General features: G+C 45.5%; 1 protein-coding gene across 3 annotated transcripts in view; it reads right to left on the bottom strand.

Moving 5' to 3' along the window:
• The window catches only part of aldh1a2 (aldehyde dehydrogenase 1 family, member A2), a 106288-nt gene that overhangs the window by 3237 nt on the left and 81531 nt on the right, over positions 1 to 21520 (bottom strand). For 2 of the 3 annotated variants that reach the window (XM_078241022.1, XM_078241024.1), the window contains exons 8-12: positions 13032 to 13134; positions 9996 to 10180; positions 8102 to 8266; positions 7812 to 7969; positions 2399 to 2470 (exon numbers count right to left, since the gene is read on the bottom strand). In XM_078241022.1, coding sequence (XP_078097148.1) covers positions 2399 to 2470; positions 7812 to 7969; positions 8102 to 8266; positions 9996 to 10180; positions 13032 to 13134 — 683 coding nt within the window. The remainder of the gene's footprint in view (positions 1 to 2398; positions 2471 to 7811; positions 7970 to 8101; positions 8267 to 9995; positions 10181 to 13031; positions 13135 to 21520) is intronic. The other variant, XM_078241023.1, reaches the window with a different exon arrangement.

Below are 21520 nucleotides of genomic sequence, written 5' to 3'. Positions count from 1 at the left end.
TGGCACTGCCCACCAGGCATGGGGCAGTGCCAAGGCGGCGGGGCCTGGGGGGGCAGGGCTTTGGGGCGATCGGTGAGGGTGGGAGGTCCCGCTGCCAGTCTGCATGGGGATCGGTCGGGACTGGAGGGAGGCCAGCGATCGGGACGGGGCTGGGGAGGTGGTCTGCTGGGGGGGGGGGGGGGGGGGGAATGAGTCTGCCTCCTGCGGGGAGGGGTCTGCTGGGGTGGGGTGAGTAGGGGGATCGGCACTCTTGGGGGGGGATGTGCTGGAGATCGGGGCGCTCCTGGACAGGGGTTGGGGTCAGGGCTGGCCCGGGAATGCTCGTGGGGGCTGCGATCAGGCCGGGTTTGTGCCAAGGGGGGGCTGGAGGGGCAACACTGCGGAGGTCCCGGGCTGGCCAATGATCGGGCAGGTCAGCAAACTAAAGGCTGACAGTTCGGAGCGACTGCGCATGCGCAGAGTTCCGGAACAATCAGACTCCGGCGTGAATAGGCCCCGCCCCCCCGAGCTTCTAATGATATTCATGATTGTGGCCTCTGCACTGCACAGAGTGTAGAAGATTCGAGTCTGAACTCCCACTAAACAAACAATTGTGATTTACACCAATTTTCCCATGAATTCAGCACTTAGAACGTCCCCCGTATCTTTAACAACCATGGTGCACATGCACAACAGCTTAGATTTATAAAGCGCCTTTCACTGAACAAAACATCCCAAGGTGCTTCACAGGAACATTCTAAAACAAATGACACCATGCATCATAAGGAAATGTCAAAGGGGTACGTTTTAAGGAGTGCCTTAAAGGAGCAAAGTGAGATGGAGAATTCTAGAGCCTAGGGCCTAGGCAACTGAAAGCATGGTCACCAATCCTGGAGCAATCGTAATTGGGAAGAAGCCAGAAGGAGCACATATATCTCAGAGGTTTGGGGGCTGTTGGAGGTTACAGAGTTAGGAAGGCATCTAACCAGCACGTCTTTCGGACTGAGAGGGGAAACCGGAGCACCCGGAGGAAACCCACGCGGACACGGGGAGAATGTGCAAACTCCACATAGTGATCCAAGCCGGGAATCGAACCCGGGTGCCTGGCGCTGTGAGGCAGCAGTGTTAACCACTGTACCACCGTGCAGCCCAAAGGCACAGGGGAGGGAAATGAGTCTTCATTGTTCATAGTTTCTGGCAGATAATTTCAGGGAAAAAATTCCCATGTCTCAAGACTGTCTGAAATAAGCCTGACTCTACATTGGATTGGGTAATAAGCAGACCTAAATAACTTAACCCTTTTCTGTGTTAGAGGCGTCTGATGTCTTTTTAGGGACCTTGCTATATTCATTTTTTTAAGATCACAATGCATTCCAACCAGTGGGACTGCTGGAAGCTTTTTAACATTTATTTTTTATTAGTCACAAGTAAGGCTTACATTAACATTGCAACGAAGTTACTGTGAAACTCCCCTAGTCGCCACACTCCGGCGCCTGTTCGGGTCAATACACCTAACCAACCTTTTTAACTTTACGTTGATTTGGAGTCAGGGTGAAGGAGGACTGATCTTCCCAGATCCACGGGACCCCTGTTGGCAGTGGTTGACCTGCAGGGGCTCTTGTGACTGCCCCCCCACCTCCCCGCCCCCACCCCCCAGCCCCTTCAACAGAGGGTCCATTTCAGGAGATCATCAGGGCTGCCTTTCTGCTAAGCAATATCGACCCCATTTCAAAGGAGACAGGGAACATCACAGCTACTATCTATCCGGTCCTATCTATTCAGTCCTGGTCACTTTTCGTCAACTCAAAAGCAAGAACCTTGGTTGACTCCCACTTCTCATTTAAGGGACACGTGAAGCATTCTCCCTCCCATCAATGTCCTGTCTTGGGATCAACCCATTAGAGTTTACTGTGCAAGCTTCAGCAGCTATTACACTGCCCTCTTGGTCACTGGGAACCCCACACCCACAAACACATCGGCATATTTCATTACACTGCAGACAAAGGCCCAGAATAAAGTAATCACATTTCAACAACATGAACAACTTGAAAATCATTTTGAAAAACCCTCATTGTACAAAGAAATCTCCATTATGTTCTCCAACTCATGAGAGAACACTTTGTTAATAATATAATGCATCTCAGAGTTTGTTAATCTTGAATAAAACAAAAGATAGAATCTAAGATGTGCAATATTCCTCGGGGATCAGCGTCCGACTTTTGATATGTTTTGTTTCAATAAACATTCTCTCCTCCCGAAGGTTGACTGTAATAACAGAATGAGCTCACTAAAGCACTGGAACAGGCTGGAAACCATCTGAGGAGAGGGGCTGTGCACTTCTCCGTGCCAGCAACAGCCTGAAGAGTGAGATGGGCTGGCAAGTTTCACAAGCAGCGAGTGACGTAGGAACACACTTAACTGATTTGGACAGCTTGAATCCATTGTTGAGCATCTATTCCCCATACTCTGCACCAGAAGATGACTGGATATGCTGTTGGAATAAACCATGTCATAGGAAGATAGTAACAGATGTCAGGAGGACGTAGACAGACTGTTGAAGTGGGCAGACACATGGCAGATGAACTTTAATGCAGAGGAGTGTGAAGTGATGGATGCATTTTGGAAAGAAGAATGAGTCGACGCAATTTAAATTAAATGGTACAAGTTTAAAAAGGGTGCAGGAACAGAGAGACCTGGGAGACTCCGCATGAACAAATCATTGAACGTGTCAGGATAAGTTTTGTTAAGGCTGTTTACATACAGCATATGGGTTCTTTGGCTTTATAAGTAGAGGCTTTGAGGATAGAAGCGAGGAAGTTATGGCGGAACAGACTCGATGGGCCAATTTTTTTATTATTCATTTTGTGCAACATGCATCGCTGGCTGGTCAGCATTTATTGCCCATCCCTAGTTGCCCCAGGGCAGCTGAGAGTCAACCACATTACTGTGGCTCTGGAGTTACATGTAGGCCAGATTAGGTAAGGACAGCAGATTTCTTTCCCTAAAGGAAATTAATGAATCAGATGGGTTTTTCCGACAATCGACAATGGTTTCATGCTCATCAGTAGTTCTTAATTCCAGATATTTTTTATTGAATTCAAATGCAATGGGGCGGCGCAGTGGCACAATGGTTAGCACTGCTGCCTCCCAGTGCCAGGGACCCGGGTTCAATTCCGGCCTCGCGTTGCTGTCTGTGCGGAGTTTGCACTTTCTCTCCATGTCTGTGTGAGTTTCCTCCGGGTGCTCCGGTTTCCTCCCACACTCCAAAGATGTATGTCTTTGGAGAAGGTGGTGAAGAAGGCATATGGCATGCTTGCCTTTATAGGATGGGGCATAGAGTATAAAAGTTGGGGTCTGATGTTGCAGATGTATAGAACGTTGGTTCGGCCGCATTTGGAATACTGCGTCCAGTTCTAGTCGCCACACTACCAGAAGGACGTGGAGGCTTTGGACAGAGTACAGAGGAGGTTTACCAGGATGTTGCCTGGTATGGAGGGGCTTAGTTATGAGGAGAGATTGGGTAAACTGGGGTTGTTCTCCCTGGAAAGACGGAGGATGAGGGGAGACTTAATAGAGGTGTATAAAATTATGAAAGGCATAGATAGGGTGAACGGTGGGGCGCTTTTCCCCAGGTCGGTGGTGACATTCACGAGGGGTCATAGGTTCAAGGTGAAGGGGGGGAGGTTTAACACAGATATCAGAAGGACATATTTTACACAGAGGGTGGTGGGGGCCTGGAATGCGCTGCCAGGCAAGGTGGTGGAGGCGGACACACTGGGAACATTTAAGACTTATCTAGATAGCCATATGAACGGAGTGGGAATGGAGGGATACAAAAGAATGGTCTAGTTTGGACTAGGGAGCGGCACGGGCTTGGAGGACCGAAGGGCCTGTTCCTGTGCTGTATTGTTCTTTGTTCTTTGTTCTTTTGTCTTAGGTTGATCGGCCATGCTAAATTGACCCTAGTGTCAGGGGGATTAGCAGGGTAAATGTGTGGGGTTACAGGAATAGGGCCTGGGTGGGATTGTGGTCAGTACAGACTTGATGGGCCGAATGGCCTCTTTCTGCACTGAAGGGATTCTATGATTCTAAATACCCATTAAAATTCCACCATCCTCTGCGGTGGGATTTGAAGTCATGATGTGGAGCTAACCACTGTGTGGGATTTGAACCCAGGACCCCAGAACTTCAGCTGAGTTTTTGGATCAATAGTCTCGGGATAATACCACTAGGCCATTGCCTCCCTCTATGGCCTCCTTCTGCTCCTATTCCTTATGGCCTAATAGTAAAGCTAGAAACATCATTGTTGTAGCCTCAGGATGGAGTACTGTTTCTGGGTGCCACACTTTAGGAAGGACGCCAAGACCTTGGAGAAGGTAGAGAGGAGACTTGGTACCAGAGATGAGGGATGTTGGTTATATGGGGAGACTAGAGAAGCTGGGATTGTTGTCCGTAGAGCACGGATGGGAAAGGAGGAGATTTAACACAGGTGTTGAAAATTCGAAAGGGTTTTGACCGAGGAGATAGAGGGAAACTGTTTCCATTGGCTGTCGTGTTGGAAAACAGAGGACCCAGATTTAAGATCATGGATAAAAACATCTCGGAAGGAAATGAAAATTGTTACGCGTTGAGTTCTTCTGATTTAGAATGCAGTGCTTGGAAGGCTGGCGGATGGAAAGTCAATAGCAACCTTCAGAAGGGACATGGGATCATTAGTTGAATGGGAAATATCTGCAGGGCCATTGGAAAGGAGCAGAGGAGTGGAACTAATTGGACAGCTCTTTGAAAAAGGCAGCAGAGGCAATGATGGGCTGAATAGCCTGTTTCTATGCTGTATGATCCAATGAAATGTGAGTATATTGGTAATGCTATTTTTGGGATCTGCATTCTTACAGTTGTGAATGTGGAGTGTTCACTTTGATGAGTTAGTGTCTGTTGAAGTCGAGTAAAGTCACAAGATGTGAACATTTGTGAAACTGTTAATGTGTTATATATTTTTCAAGATTCCATTCTCAATATGAACATCGGAAATAGGAGCAGGAGTAGCCCCAAGAACCTGCTCTGCCATTCAATTAGATCTTGGCTGACCTTTAACCTGAACACCATTTTCCTGCACTATCCCCATATCCCTTGAAGGAAGGTAGATTCCTAGACAGGAAAGACTTCACCTTCCTTGAACATACTCAATGACCAAGCTCCACAGCCCTCTGGAATAGAGAACTCTAATGACATACCACCCTCTGAGTGAAAAGATTCCTCCTCATCTCATTCCTATATGGTCTACCCCTTATTCTGAGACTGTGCCCCTTGGTTCTAGACAACACCCCCACCCCACTACCATAACCCATCTCTCCCCCCAACCCTCTCTCCCTTCCTCCCCGCCCCCCACACTCCCCATTAGCTACACACTTCCCATTGCCAGGGGAAGCTTCCTGCATCTACCTTGCTGGGCCCTATAAGAATTTTGTATGCTTCACCCCTCATTCATCTAAACTCTAAAGAATATAGCGCTAGGGGACAAGCGCTGAACCTACTAACCGCAGCCTGCCAACCTGAGCATTACCATTTATTCCTATTCTTTTTTCTGTCTGGGAAACAATTCTGAACCCGTGCTATTATACCACCCTCAAACTTGATCGAAAGACTCCTGAAAATCTAATACACCACATCCACTGGTTCACCTTTATCTCTGCTGCTCATTACATCCTCAAAAGCCAGTCAGAAGTATGCCCATCGACAATCAAGAAACCAATTTAAATGAATTAAACAGCAATTGAATGGGATTTTATGTTGCCCACCTGCCTTTATGGTTGCCACTGTTGGATCACTTTTCCTTTTGAGTTTCGTGCCTCAAAGTAATGTATATTTGCTGTAAACCATTTAAGAATATTTTAAATGCTTGTCATTGCCTGTCTACCGTCATGCCTCCCAATCTACCACAGCCAAGTTGTCCCTCATACCTTCACAGTTTCCTTTGTTTAGATTTCAGATTGTACGACAGCATTTTCAACCCGAATGTAAAATTCCATCATATTATGGTCACTCTTTCCTAAAGGCTTCTTTGCAATGAGATTATCGATTAGCCGTTTCTCATACAATATTAGATCTAGCTGGTTGGCTAGATAGTTTCCTAGCTGGTTTATCACAATACTGTTCTAGTAAACCATCATGTATGCATGCCAGAAATGGTCAAAAACTTCAAGTTTCTAGGTGTCCAGATCACCAATAACCTGTCCTAGTCCCTTCACACTGACACTACAGTTAAGAAAGCCCACTAACACCTTTACTTTCTCAGGAGGCTAAGGAAATATAGCATGTCTGCCATGACTCTCACCAATTTTTACAGGTGCACCATAGAAAGTATCCTTTCCAGATGTATCACAGCTTGCTATGGCTCCTGCTCTGACCAAGACTGCAAGGAACTATGAAGGGTTGTGAATGTAGCCCAATGCATTACACAAACCAGCCTCCCATTATTGTCTCCGTCTACACTTCCCGCTGCCTCGGAAAAGCAGCCAGCATAATCAAGGACCCCACGTACCCCAGACGTAGGGCGGGGGTTTACGGCCTCGCTGATCCTGGAACCGTAAAATCCCATCCAAGGTTAATGGACCTTTCCACTGTCCGCCCCTTTCCCACTCCGATTCCCATGGCAGGCGGGGCAGTAAAATCTGGCCATACTACCTCCCAACTTCTTCCATCGGGAAAAAGATACAAAAGTCTGAGGTCATGTACCAACCGACTCAAGAACAGTTTCTTCCCTGCTGCCATCAGGTTTTTGAATGGACCTACCTTATATTAAGCTGATCTTTCTCTACACCCTAGCTATGACTACTTTCTGCACCCTCTCCTTTCCTTCTCCCCTATGTACTCTATGAACGGTATGCTTTGTCTTTATAGCACGCAAGAAACAATACTTTTCATTGTTTCCCAATACATGTGACAATAATAAATCAAATCAAATCAAATTCATCCTCCACAACATTAGTGCGAATGAGATTTACCCCATCAATATGCGAATTGAAGTCCCCCATGATTACTGCATTATCCCCGTTACATCCACCTCTGATTTCCTGATTCATACCGTGCTCTACATTACCACTACTGTTTGGTTGGCTATGAATAATTCCCACCGGCTGTTTGCCCTAGCGTGCAGTTTCTTAGCTCCATTGCTGAATCAGAGAACATAAGAACATAAGAAATAGGAGCAGGAGTAGGCCATCCAGCCCCTTGAGCCTGCCCCGCCATTCAATAAGATCATGGCTGATCTGACGTGGATCAGTACCACTTACCCGCCTGATCCCTATAACCCCTAATTCCCTTACCGATCAGGAATCCATCTATCCGTGATTTAAACATATTCAACGAGGTAGCCTCCACCACTTCAGTGGGCAGAGAATTCCAGAGATTCACCACCCTCTGAGAGAAGAAGTTCCTCCTCAACTCTGTCCTAAACTGACCCCCCTTTATTTTGAGGCTGTGCCCTCTCGTTCTAGTTTCCTTTCTAAGTGGAAAGAATCTCTCCACCTCTACCCTATCCAGCCCCCTGCTGCTGCTGAGTGCAGCTCAGCTAATGATTTTCGACCCTTGATCCTGTGAACAGGGTTCTATGCCGGGCACGCAGCAAAGTTTACCCATCTCCACCGGATTTGCTCAGTTTAGTGCCTGACACCCCCAGTCTCCAAACCAAATAGCCAAGAAATCCACCCAAGTTGTATTCCGACAAGGATTTTTGCCTCGAAATCAATGATCATTTCCCTCTATCGATAATCAGACAAGTGATGGAATCCCGGGCAGGCTTGTCTCAACAAGGCACCACTGTGGCTCCTTACCAGACTGTCCCAGCCTGCATAGCAGCAGAAACCGTCAATGCTTTATCGATATCCTTGGTGAAGACTGCAGCTACCAAGCCAAACTGAGAATTATTGGCCCTTTCCACGACCTCTTCCATAGTTTTAAACTTAATAATTGGTTGAACCGGTCCAAAAATCTGAAATAAATGAATGAAAATGCTTCAGAATCAAAATAAAAGTTGGCAGCAAAGTTGCATTCCAAACTGATTCATTCAATGATATAATCTAACTCCTTCACACTGGGAGTAATCGGGAGTTGTGTCCATTACCTCTTCCTTCGCTATTCGCATGTCATCCGTGACATTTGAAAAGACAGTGGGCTCGATAAAAAATCCTTTCTTCCCCAGGGATTTGCCGCCACATTCCAGCTTTGCTCCTTCAGCTATGCCGCTTAGTACAAGTTCAAGAACTTTATCACATTGCAGTTTGTCAATCTGAAGACAAATGATACCCATTAAAGCAGGGATTTAGCACCACAGAGTTAACACAAAGTTAGCACTGTACCACAACAAGTGCAATCATATAATGTTCCGCACAAACAAAAGTTGTCTCACAACAAAGGACCCAATCTTATATCGTACTGTAGACAACCCAACTGCATAATGGGACATGGGCATCGCTGGCTAGGCCAGCATTTATTGCCCATGCCTAGTTGCCTTTGAGAAGGTGGTGGTGAGCTGCCTTCTTGACAGCTGAGTGGCATGCTATGCCATTTCAGAGCACAGTTGAGAGTCAATCACATTGCTGAGTAGGCCAGACCAGGTAAAGCCAGCAGATTTCCTTCCCTAAAAAACATTAGTCAACCAGATGGGGTTTCCCCGACAATCCACAATGGTTTCATGGTCATTCTTAATTCTAGATATTTTTTATTGAATTCAAATTCCACCATCTGCCGTGGTGGGATTCGAATCCAGGTCCCCAGAACATTAGCTGAGTTTCTTGGATTAAAAGTCTAGCGATAATACCACTAGACCATCGCCTTCCCTACTGGTACTGGGTATTCGCAAGGTCAAAAACCTGGAACTTCCTTCCAAACAGCACTGTGGGTGTACCTCCGCCACATGGACTGCAGTGGTTCAAGCTGGCTGCTCATCACCCCCTCCTCAAGGACTGATTACGGATGGACAACAAACGCCGGTCTTGTCAGTAATGCCCACATTCCTCAAAAGAATTTTTAAAATAACTGCAGAATAACCCAATCCTTTACTTTATTGCAAAAAACCCCCAAATACTGTACTGTGAAAAACCCCAATCTTAGACTCTACCCCTAAAATAAACCAATTTTGTACCAGGCTGTAAAGAACGTAACCGTACGTATCACAACAAATCATAGAATCGTAGAATCTCTACAGTGCAGAAAGAGGCCATTTGGCCCACTGAGTCGGCACTGACCCTCCAAAAGGACATCCCACACAGACTCTCCCCTCCACCCCATCCCTGTAACCACATGCATTTACAATGGCTCATCCACCTAATCTACACATCTTTTGGACATTAAGGGGCAATTTAGCATGGTCAGTGCACCTAACTTGCACATCTTTGGACTATGGGAGGAAACCGGAGCACCAGGAGGAAACCCACGCAGACACGGGGAGAACGTGCAGACTCCACACAGACAGTCACCCGAGGCCAGAAATGAACCCGGGTCCCTGGTGCTGTGAGGGAGCAGTGCTAACCTTGCCTTGCATTAAGGACTTACCTTGCATTAAGTTGATTGTTCTCTACACCCTAGCTATGACTGTAACACTACATTCTGCACTCTCTCGTTTCCTTCTCTATGAACGGTACATTTTATCTGTAAAGCGTGCAAGAAACAATACTTTTCACTGTATGTTAATACATGTGACAATAATAAATCAAATCAAATCAAATCAAACCACTGTGCCACCGTGCCATAAACTAAAAAACTTAACTGTGTAATGTAATCTAAAATCATTCCATCTCTGGAATTAAATGCTAATGCCTGTGCATTTTACTCAAATTAATCTTAGCTTTTTTCTTCAGATATTAATGTGTTAGATTTGTCTCTGATTCACAGGTCTATGTCCAGACTTTCTACAAATCGATGATAAATCATAGAACAAGATTTACTCCATTATAAAGTGAATGAACGTTGAAATAACCATTTATTTTTGGTGTGTGTTTCACTTGAGAACATCTTACTTGTGGGCCCTGCTCGGTGGCAGGGTCAAAAGGGTTTCCAACTGTTCTCCTCTGAGCACGTTCTGTACTCTTCCTGACAAACTCATCGTAGATTGGCTCCTCTACATAGATCCGTGAACCTGCCGTGCAGCACTGGCCTTGGTTGAAGAAGACTCCCTGATGAGCCTGTTCCACAGCATAATCCACTGCAAGAAATAAGCCAGTTAGAATATTACCTCGTCTGTATCAGGAAGTACCTGTCACAGTCTGGGCAATACATCTCAGAGTGTCACAGGATTTCCATTAGATGTTTCTAGAAAATGATGACCCCCCCCCCCCGCCCCCCCCCCCCACCGCCCCCCCCCACACCCCCCACCCCCACACCCCACCCCACCCCCCCCACAACACCCCCCCCACACCCACACCCCCTCCCCTCCCCACCCCAGACCCCCACCCCAGACCCCCACCCCAGACCCCCTCCCCCAATCCCACCCAGGCCCTATCCCCATAATTCCATGTATTTAAACTGCTAATCCCCCTTAAACTAAGGGGCAATTTAGCATGGCCAATCCACCTAGTCTACACATCTTTGGACACTAAGGGGCAATTTAGCATGACCAATCCACCTAACCTGCACATCTTTGGACTGTGGAAGGAAACCAGAGCATCCGGAGGAAACCCACACAGTAATGGGGAGAACGTGCAAACTCCACACAGACAGTGAGTGACCTGAGGTCAGAATTAAACCTGGGTCCCTGGCGCTGTGAGGCAGCAGTGCTAACCACTGTGCCACCGTGCCCATAAAGTATTAATGGAACACCTCGACTGTCAGAGTCAAATCAGATTCAAACGCTTGACAGAAAGAAATAATGAAGTTCTTCCATCTTAAATTTTCATTTTCAAAGGGCATTAAGTGCTGGCCTTGCCACACTCACACCCCTTGAATGAATAATAACAGAAAGTTACTTATCCAATTGTTTTTGTATTTATTCCTCTTATACCACACTGTCCACCGGGCATCAACTTCCAACTGAGAAGGCAACATGCAGTAATTAGAGAGGGCAGAGGTGGGCAATGCCCCTTCATTCATTGCCCCTTTTCGCTGCCACATGCCATTTGATCAAGTGGAGAAGCAAAGAATTCTTGAAGCTCATTCTGCATAGGCTGAACGGCAGCAGAATGTTAGGGCCATTGCTGTACTGCTCTCGATGTGTAGCACATCTCTGCGAGTGGGACTTTCCATTCTGGAGGGGCTTGTGGATCAGCTGCCCGTTATCACAGAATTGTTACCACGGAGGAGGTCATTTGGCCCATCATGTCTGTAGCAGCTCTCCAAATGAGCATCATGACTCAGTGCCATTCCCCTGCCTTTTCCCCGTACCCCTGCACATTGTTTTTATTGAAATAATCATCTAATGCCACCTTGAAAGCCTCGATTGAACCTGCCTCCACCACACTTCCAGGCAACGCAGTCCAGACCCAAACCACTCATTTTGTGAAAAGGTTTATTCTCATATTTGATGGCGTCAGCAAGCTTCTTTTGCAAATCACCTTACATCAATGTCCTCTCATTCTTCATCGTTTTACAAGAGGAACAGTTTCTCCCTATCTACTCTGTCCAGTCCCCTCATGATTTTGAATATCTCTATCAAATCTCCTGTCAGTCTTTTTCTCTCCAAGGAGAACAGTCCCAACCTCTCCAATCTATCCACATAAGAGAAGTTTCTCATCCCTGGAACCATTTTTGTAAAAGTCTTCCGCACTCTCTCCAATGCGTTCACATCCTTCCTATAGTGTGGCGCCCAGAATTGTACACAATATTCCAGCTGAGATCTAACTACTGTCTTGTATAAATTCAACATAACCTCCTTGCTCTTGTACTCTCTGCCCGTATCAATAAAACTCAGAATACTATATGTTTTATTAACTGCTCTCGCTACCTGTCCTGTCACCTTTAATGATTTATGTATATAGACACCCAGGTCTTTCTGCTCCTGCACCCCCGTAAGAATTTTACTTCTTATTTTGTATTGTCTCTCCATGTTCTTCCCACCAAAATGCATTAACTCACACTTCTGTGCATTGAACTTCATCTGCCACCTATCTGTCCACTCCACCAGCTTATCTACGTCCTTGTGAAGTTCTACACTGTCCTCGTCACAGTCTACAATACTTCCAAGTTCTGTATCATACATAAAGTTAGAAATTGTCCCCTGCACACTAAGGTCTAGGTCATTAATGTATATCAGAAAAGGCAAAGGTCCCAATACAGCTACAAACCTTCCTCCAGCTCAAAAGGATATCTATTGACCATTAATCTCTGCTTCCTATTATTCAGCCAATTTTGTATCCACATTGCTACTGTCCCTCTTATTCCAAAAGCTATAACTTCTCTCACAAGTCTGTTGTGTGGCACTGTATCGAATGCCTTTAGAAAGTCCATGTCCACCACATCAACAGCATTACCCACATTGACCCTTCCTGTTACAGCCTCAATAAACTCCAGCAAGTTAGTTAAACACGATTTTCTCCTTTATAAATCCATGCTGGCTCTTTCGAATCAACCCACATTTTTCTTTGTGACTACTAATTCTATCCAGAACAATTGTTTCCAGAAGCTTGCCCACTACCAATGTGAAACTGACTGGCCTGTAATTGCTGGGGCTGTCCTTACAATCTATTTTCAATAAGGGTGTAACATTAGCCATCCTCAAGTCCTCTGGCACCTCCCCTGAGCCGAGAGAAGTCTGGAAGATTATGGCCGGCGCTCCCGTAATTTCCGTTCTTGCTTCCTTCAATATCCTTGGGCGCATCTCATTCAAACCAGGTGCCTTGTCAACTTTAAGTATCGACTGACACTGGATTTATCTGAACATTGTGAAGTTAGTGAAAGGGGTGTATAATGGGTGGGCAATCGTTGGCATCAATTGTACACCCCACCAATGGTTGTAGTGTATGTGTGTGTGCGTGTGTGCGTGTGCGTGTGCGTGTGTTACATTCATGTGTGAACATGTGTCCTTACTACATAGGATAGTTAACATTTTAAGTTAAACCTACAATCAGCATCTGCAAAAATAATGTTCGGGCTCTTTCCTCCAAGTTCCAGTGTTACTCTTTTCAGATTACTCTTCCCAGCTGCTTCCTGGATTAATTTTCCAACCTAGTGGTAAACACAGAATGTGAACTTTAATATATCTAAATCTCAGAACAGCCTAGGACTGAAATCCAAATGAGGAAAAGCGATAAATCAGAAATGTGAGGAAAGTTGCCTTTTACATACTGTTCAGAATCATTTTACCAGCTAGGACTAAAACAGGTTCAATAAATGTTGCTCAGCCATGTTCTAGGAGCAGCTGTCCACATGTGACCGTATAGTCCTAACATATCAGCAGTGGAATAGGCATGTAAGAGATAGCATCCACAGCACATTCACATGTCTTATTCTGAGTACTCAAAGCCTTTAACACTCTTTCTATTGAAAAGAAACCAGAGGATGAAGGCACTCACACTGGAGGCAAATCAGAGACCCTGCTGAGTGAATGATGAGGTTTGTAGTTAATGCAGCTGTTAACTTGGAAAATTGGGCGGGTGGGATTTGTTTCTCGTTTTACTTGTATTTACTTTGACGCTTTTCCTGTGTCCAGCTAGCTACTGATATGAAAGTAATAAAGCATGCTGCAACCAGTCCTTTCAGATTCAATCAGGTTAGGAGAAGATTTCTTTACCAGCTGAACTGCAGGATAACACCAGGTTTTGTCAGCAAGTGGATAATAGAGAGACCAACCCACCAAATGGCACACTTTGACTGTCTGTATGAGCCAGTTATAATGTCAAAGAACAAAGAACAGTACAGCACAGGAACAGGCCCTTCGGCCCTCCAAGCCTGCGCTGATCACATTGTCCTATGTCGAACAGGTTTCCCATAATCAGGGTGAAGCACGGTGGCACAGTGGTTAGCACTGCTGCCTCATTGTGCCAGGGACCCAGGTTCGATTCCCGGGTTGGGTCACTGTCTGTGTGGAGTCTGCACGTTCTCCCCGTGTCTGCGTGGGTTTCCTCCGGGTGCTCCGGTTTCCTCCCACAGTCCAAAAGACGTGCTGGTTAGATGCATTGGCCATGCTAAATTCTCCCTCAGTGAACCCAAACAGGCACTGGAGTGTGGCAACTAGGGGATTTTCACAGCAACTTCATTGCAGTGTTAATGTAAGTCTACTTGTGACTAATAAATAAACTAATAATAAGCAATTTCACCAGCGTAGATAAAAGAAATCAAAAAGACATTGGCGATGTTGACTTGTTTGGTTGTTGGTGGAAAGCACAGACAGCATAAATACACATCACACAGAATTACCAAAGAACAAACTTTCCAAGAAGACTGGCTGTGTTTTGTGTTGGTGTCTTCCAGCACAGATCATGCTGTACACTGATTACTCATCGCCTCCTGATCGCTGGAACATTGGGAAGTGTCATCCTTGGCTCAGTCTCACTCTCGCCTCCCAAAAAAAAGTTGCGTGTTCAAGTCTTCACTCCAGAGATTTTGGAATTGAGCACATAGCCTGGCACTCTTGTGCACCACTGAGGGAGTGCTGCAGTGTTGGAGGTCCTCTGAGTGAGAGGTTAAACTGCGGCACTATCTGCCTGCTCAGATGAACATGAAAAAGTCGTGACCTTGAAATGGGTGGGAGCCGTGGCCATTTTGAAAATCCAAAGCGCATTTAAAAATGGATGCCTCAGCATCCAACATGGCCGTGCCCCCTTCCATATTGGTAAAGGCCCCCGCAGAGACGTCCAAGGTTTCTGCCTGAGATATGCCGAACTGCCCCAGGGACTGCCACCTGTAGCTGGCCCCTAATAATGAAATGAGGCTGGTTGGCGGCACGGTGGCACAGTGGTTAGCACTGCTGCTTCACAGCTCCAGGGTCCCGGGTTCGATTCCCGGCTCGGGTCACTGTCTGTGTGGAGTTTGCACATTCTCCTCGTCTCTGCGTGGGTTTCCTCCGGGTGCTCCGGTTTCCTCCCACAGTCCAAAGATGTGCGGGTTAGGTTGATTGGCCAGGTTAAAAAAAATTGCCCCTTAGTGTCCTGAGATGCGTAGGTTAGAGGGATTAGCGGGTAAATATGTGGGGGTAGGGCCTGGGTGGGATTGTGGTCGGTGCAGACTCAATGGGCCGAATGGCCTCCTTCTGCACTGTAGGGTTTCTATGATTCTATGACCTACTTGGCACCGTCCTCCCATCAGTCCCAACAGGTGCATGGCAGCGTATGCTGCATTGGATCTTGCTGTGCAACAAGTGCATGGCAGATTTCCACTTCACGGCAGTACACTTAACAAAAAAAAAGTACTTCGCCGGTTGTGAAGTGCTTTGCAAAATTGCTACATGATCTACTCTTCCTTTTCTTTATACGTTCACCTTATCAGTCCTGGAGTTAATTTTGGTTTTGCAAGTAATAAGTTTTGTTTTCCTATTCACGCGAAATTAGGATCAATCCTACAGCAAAACACTGGAACGCTTGGAGACATTTTCTTCATCCCAGTGGTATATGAAATCTAAATAAATGGTGCTGGTTCCTCTCATTTTCACTGAGCCGTTTCCCAACATTTCAACATTCGATAATCAGCATACGTTTCTGATTTAATTTGATTTATTGTCACATGTATTAGTATAGAACATAGAACATAGAAAAGCTACAGCACAAACAGGCCCTTCGGCCCACAAGTTGCGCCTATCATGTCCCTACCTACTAGGCATACCTATAACCCTCTATCTTACTAACTTCCATGAACTTATCCAAAAGTCTCTTAAAAGACCCTATCGAATCCGCCTCCACCACCACTACCGGCAGCCGATTCCATGGACCCACCACCCTCTGAGTGAAAAACTTACCCCTAACATCTCCTTTGTACCTACTCCCCAGCACCCTAAACCTGTGACCTCTTGTGGCAACCATTTCAACTCTGGGTAAAAGCCTCTGAGAATCCACTCTATCAATACCCCTCAACATCTCATACACCTCTATCAGGTCACCTCTCACCCTTCGCCTCTCCAAGGAGAAAAGACCCAGCTCTCTCAACCTATCCTCATAAGGCATGCCACCTAATCCAGGCAACATCCTTGTAAATCTCCTCTGCACCCTTTCTATGGCTTCCACATCCTTTCCGTAATGAGGCGACTAGAACTGGGCACAGTACTCCAGGTGGGGTCTGACCAGGGTCCTATACAGCTGCAGCATTATCTCCCGATTTCTAAACTCAATTCCACAATATACAGTGAACAGTGTACAGTGTACAGTATACAGCGAAAAATATTGTTTCTTGCGCTCTATACAGACAAAGCATACCATACATAGAAGAGGAAAGGAGAGGGTGCAGAATGTACAGTTAAAACTAGGGTGTAGAGAAAGATCAACTTAATATTAGGTAGGTCCATTCAAAAGCCTTATGGCAGCAGGGAAGAAGCTGTTCTTGAGTCGTGCCAACTATTTTTGTGAGAATAAAGCAATTTTACAAGTAAAGTATGGTTAATCATCTCAAAGATGTAAAAGAGGATCAGATGGGATGATTTTAATGTCTTTCGTATCCTAAGAGGATCTGAAGGGTGAGAGAGAATCAGATATCGGTCACAGAGGAGGTTACTGGAATCTGAAAGGCTATGACTTCCTGTCTAATAAAACTCTAGAAACGGGAGTATTGCACTGGTTCTCGGAAGATTTGTCAAGGCTCTAAATTATTGTTTGCTTCCTGTTACTTTCGTGGCCTGAAGAAAAACTCCTTGATTTTGTAATCACAACATGGTACGGTCAGTGCAATGGGAGCTTTGGTCAAAGGATGTTTAAAAACGTTCGTCATTCCTTGTGCTTTGAAAAAACAATTATCATGGGCAATCATTACTGCCGATGTCAAACTTCAGAAGAATGCTTTGGGGAGATTACTGTGGGCTGATTCTACTTCTAATTGACACTTTTGGATGAAACAACCAACAGAAAGAGGCGACTTCTGGCATTTAAGGGTTTGAGACAGGAAACAGCTTTCGAATTCAGAGAACATTCTTGAAATCTTTCAGAAAGAGGAATGCATCATCCATTTTGGTCAGATTCGGAGAATTACTCATTTTCTCTTCTTTTTTGCTGCACATTTGATTTGAGCATCTTCCATCATTTTTTCCTAATCTGAGGCCCAACTGGCATCTGAAGCTGACCACCTTCTCAAGACCAGGTTTGCCCATCTCAGGGTACAAAGCCAGAAGGAGTGCTCCATCTTGAGGAGGGGGGAGATAGTGAAGAATATAACAGAGACTCGCTTGCCCGTCCTGTCTCTCCCCGTTAGTCAATGACAAATGGCAATGAACACGCTTGGTTAATTGTCAAGAATTGCATGGGTCCTTTCCAGGCTGAGTAACCCACTTTCATCAAATAAGCTTTCAACAAGTATTACTGGTATTTTCTGGCTTTCTACTATATGGCTGAAAGAAAGTTGAGATCATAGCAGTTTCGTTTGAAAACTTATTTGTTAATGAACAATTTAATCTGTTAATGAATTAGGCGGCATGGTGGCTCACAGCGCCAGGGATGTGGGTTCAAGTCCGGCCTTGGGTGACTGGCTGTGTGGAGTTTGTACATTCTCCCCCTGTTTGCGTGGGTTTCCTCCGGGTGCTCCGGTTCCCTCCCACAGTCCAAAGATGTGCGGGTTAGGTGGATTGGCCATGCTAAATTGCTCCTTAGTTTCTAAAGATGGACAAATTGGGTGGATTAGCCATGGTAAATGCATGGGGTTACGGGGTAGGGCTGAGGGGAGGACCTGGGTGGGATGCTCTTTCGAGGGTCGGTGCAGACTCGATGGCTGAATGGCCTCTTTCTACACTGTAGGGATTCTATGGTTCTATGAATGGAAAGAAAGAACTTGCATTGTCATGATGCAGGATGCACTAACTGACCATTTAATTGCCTTTGAAATATTCTCATGTTTCATTGACAATCCACGTGCGCACAGAGCATGGGTTCATGCACAGAGAAGTCGACAGTCAACCTGCAGAGAATTGCCTTGCTCTTTCTTGAATAGAGTCCTGGGACCTATTTCATCCACTTCAGCAGCCAGATTGGGTCTCAGTTTCAGTCTGTAGAAGTACCCCCGACAGTGTAGCACTCCTTCAGCGCTACACAGAAGCGTCGGTCTACATCTGATGTTCCAAGTCCTGGCCCAAAGCTGAACCCATTGACTCAAACACATGAGTCCACTCTCAAACTACAAAGAGATGTCGCCCAACACGCAACATGTGAGGGCATGGGAAACTGTGGAAAAGGTTGGGCTTTTTGCTTTAACAAGGTTTCAAAGGCAGATATTTGGAAATATGGTAAAGAAAAGCCCTAAATCAAAGTAACACATGACATTAGTGTTCCATTTCTTTGCATTCAAATACTGTAATGACTTCAATCAGGCCATTGAGGTTGGCCTATTGGAATATGAACACCCTGATTAAGGAGTCAATTGATGGGTCAATCAGGGAGTATTTTCCTTGTATTTAACCGGGCGTGTCAGTTCCTCTGGCACTCCCGAAGGTAGACTGCTGTCTGCGAGCACTCTGTGTACTGCTGTTGGAATTGTAAATAAAGGGATTCTGGTGAAGGGACTTTTGCCTCCAAAGACTTATTACAAATAGGATTTTGCCACTTTCACTTTAAGAATGTGTCCTAAAAACCTCTCATAATTTTCAATGTTTTATCTATTCTACAATGCTTCTATAAAACCCAGTAAAGATTTCTAACTTTCATCTTAAAAACTCCATCAAATGGTATAAGATTGCACATTGGGCAAATTAACAAAAATAGTTTTTGATATTTGTCCAGCTACAATAATCTTTAGTGTATGTTAGGGGATTCGTTTTTTTTTAAGCAAATATGGCTGCTATTGTTAAGATATTTTACATTTCCTCTTGTACCTCCTGCCTGACTAATCCTTCTCTTAGCCATTTTTCCTTGAAAAAATCTCCCCTCTGGCCTTACATTCTTTTCCTAAGTGTCCCTTGCCCTCTTCCACCATCACTAATCTCTCCTCTTCTTGCGATATAACATGGTCAATTCTACTCCCACTGGATTCCTGAATGTTGATATCTTCCATTCCAATAGTTTCCTATTAGGCCAACTTGTCACCTCATCAAACCCTCCCTACATTAGCTCTCTTTGTGGGGAAGCTTTGCTTTCACGACGTCTGTAACCAGCCACTTTCCCTTCATACTTAAGCCTGCATAGGAGAAATCCCTTTCTCTTGATAAGTCCCTTCCCTCAGTTTGCAGCCTAACCAACCTCACCAGTTCACACACTCTCTAGATTATAGGAGGTTCTCATTTCAACAGATTTGTGATGAATCTTAACATTAGAAAGCTACTGAGGGCTGACTTTTCAACCCCTGCGCCAGATGGTGATGAGATGGTAGCACATCTCTACAGCGCAGAACAGACCATTCGGCCCATCGAGTCTGCACCGACTCTCAGACAGAGTATCTTACCCAGGCCCTCTCCCCCACCCTATCCCTGTAATCCCACACATTTACCATGGCCAATCCATCTAACCTATACATCTTGGGACACTAAGGGACAATTTAGCATGGCTAATTTCCCTAACCTACAAATCGTGGGACACTAAGGGGCAATTTAGCTTGGCCAATCCACCTAATCTACACATCTTGGGACACTAAGGGGCAATTTAGCATGGCCAATCCGCCTAACATACACACCTTGGAACACTAAGGAGCAATTTAGTATGGCCAATCCATTTAACCTACACATCTTTGGACCTCAAATGGAGTGGCCGCTGACTTATTTCCATGACACGGTGCAAGATCTCCCCTTATGGTAAGAAAAACAGAACACAGCTGTCGATCCTGAGCTTGTGCTTAACCACATCTGCATTTTTTCAATAACAGAAAGGAGTATTGAGCAAGATCAACTACAGACTTATTTATTTCAACAGCAGAGAGGGGTGGGCTGTCCAATTTTCCAATATGTTTACTTCCCCCCACGTCCCCCCCCCCCACGAGCCCACACTATGTGAAATCTACAGATACAAGAAAAATTTGTTCCCCACTTTGTAAAGCTCCATGCGGATGCCAAAGGCAATCAAGCCTAATGAAGCAAAGCATTCTCCAGAAACTATTCTAAAAATGCAGAGTTCTCAGCAAAAATAACTGCGTGGACCAAAGAGCGGTAGAACTGTTTGTTAACTGGAAGAAAGGCAGCTTTTCCACAAATCAGCACCTCCTCGAGTAAGACAGGATGGGGCCTTCCTGACCTGTTCATCTCAAAAGGGTGAGCTACACCATTGCACTCAGCAATTCAGGGAGGGACATAGGAACAGGAGGAGGCCATTCAGTCCCCTCGGCCTGCACTGCCATTCAATAGGCAAGGCTGATCTGCCCCTTCATTCCATTCTCCCACCTTTTCTCCATTTCCTTTGATACCCTTACCTACTAGAAATCTATCTGTTTCACTCCTGAAAGTTTCACTTGTTCTGTAACCAAAGGCCAGAATGTTACACTCCCTCGCTCATGGGGTTTTAGGCAGAGGTTGGTGGGGATTGAACAAAGAACAGTACAGCACAGGAACAGGCGCTTTGGCCCACCAAGTCTGTGCTGACACAGATGCCTCTCTAATCTAATATTTTCTTGCCTCTACGTGGTCCATATCCCTCTATTCCCTGCCTATTCATGTATCTATCCAGATGCCTCTTGAATGTTGTTATAGAATCTGCTTCCACCACCTCCTCCAGGAGCATGTTCCAGGCATTCACCACCCTCAGTGTGAAAACTTTGCCCCTTACATCTCTTTTAAACTTTCCCCCTCTCAACTTATGCCTCCGAGTAATTGGTCCTTCGACCCTGGGAAAAAGACTCTGACTATCCACTCTATCCAAGCCTCTCATGATCTTGTAAACCTCTATCAGGTTCTCCCTCATCCTCCGACCCTCCAATGAAAACAATCCAAATTTGTTCAACTTTTCTTCATAGTCCATATCCTCCAGACCAGGCAACATCCTGGTAAATCTCTCCTGCACCCTTTCCAATGCATCAACATCTTTCCAGCAGTGTGGTGACCAGAATTGTACACAATACACCAAATGCAGCCTAACCAAAGTCTTATACAGCTGCAACATGATTTTCCAATTCCTATACTCATTGCCCCGACTGATGAAGGCCAGCATGCCATATGTCTTCTTGACCACCTTGTCCACCTGAGTTGCCACCTTCAGGGAACTGTGGATCTGCACACCTAGATCCCTCTGTATGCTAATATTTCTAAGGGCTCTACCATTTACTGTATACTTTTCTTCTGCAGTAGACCTTCCAAATCGCATCACTTCACATTTGTCCGGGTTAAATGCCATCTGCTATCTTTCGGCCCAGGTCTCCAGCTGATTTATATCCTGCTGTATGCTCTGACAATCCTCCTCACTATCCGCTACTCCCCCAATTTTTGTATCATCTGCAAATTTACTAATCAGACCACCTACATTTTCCTCCAAATCATTTATATATATTACAAACAACAGAGGCCCCA

This window comes from Mustelus asterias, chromosome 24, assembly GCF_964213995.1.
Source record: "Mustelus asterias chromosome 24, sMusAst1.hap1.1, whole genome shotgun sequence".
Lineage (NCBI taxonomy): Eukaryota > Metazoa > Chordata > Chondrichthyes > Carcharhiniformes > Triakidae > Mustelus > Mustelus asterias.
The sequence above is the reverse complement of the archived record's forward strand: the minus strand, read 5'-3'. Positions and strand labels throughout refer to the sequence as shown.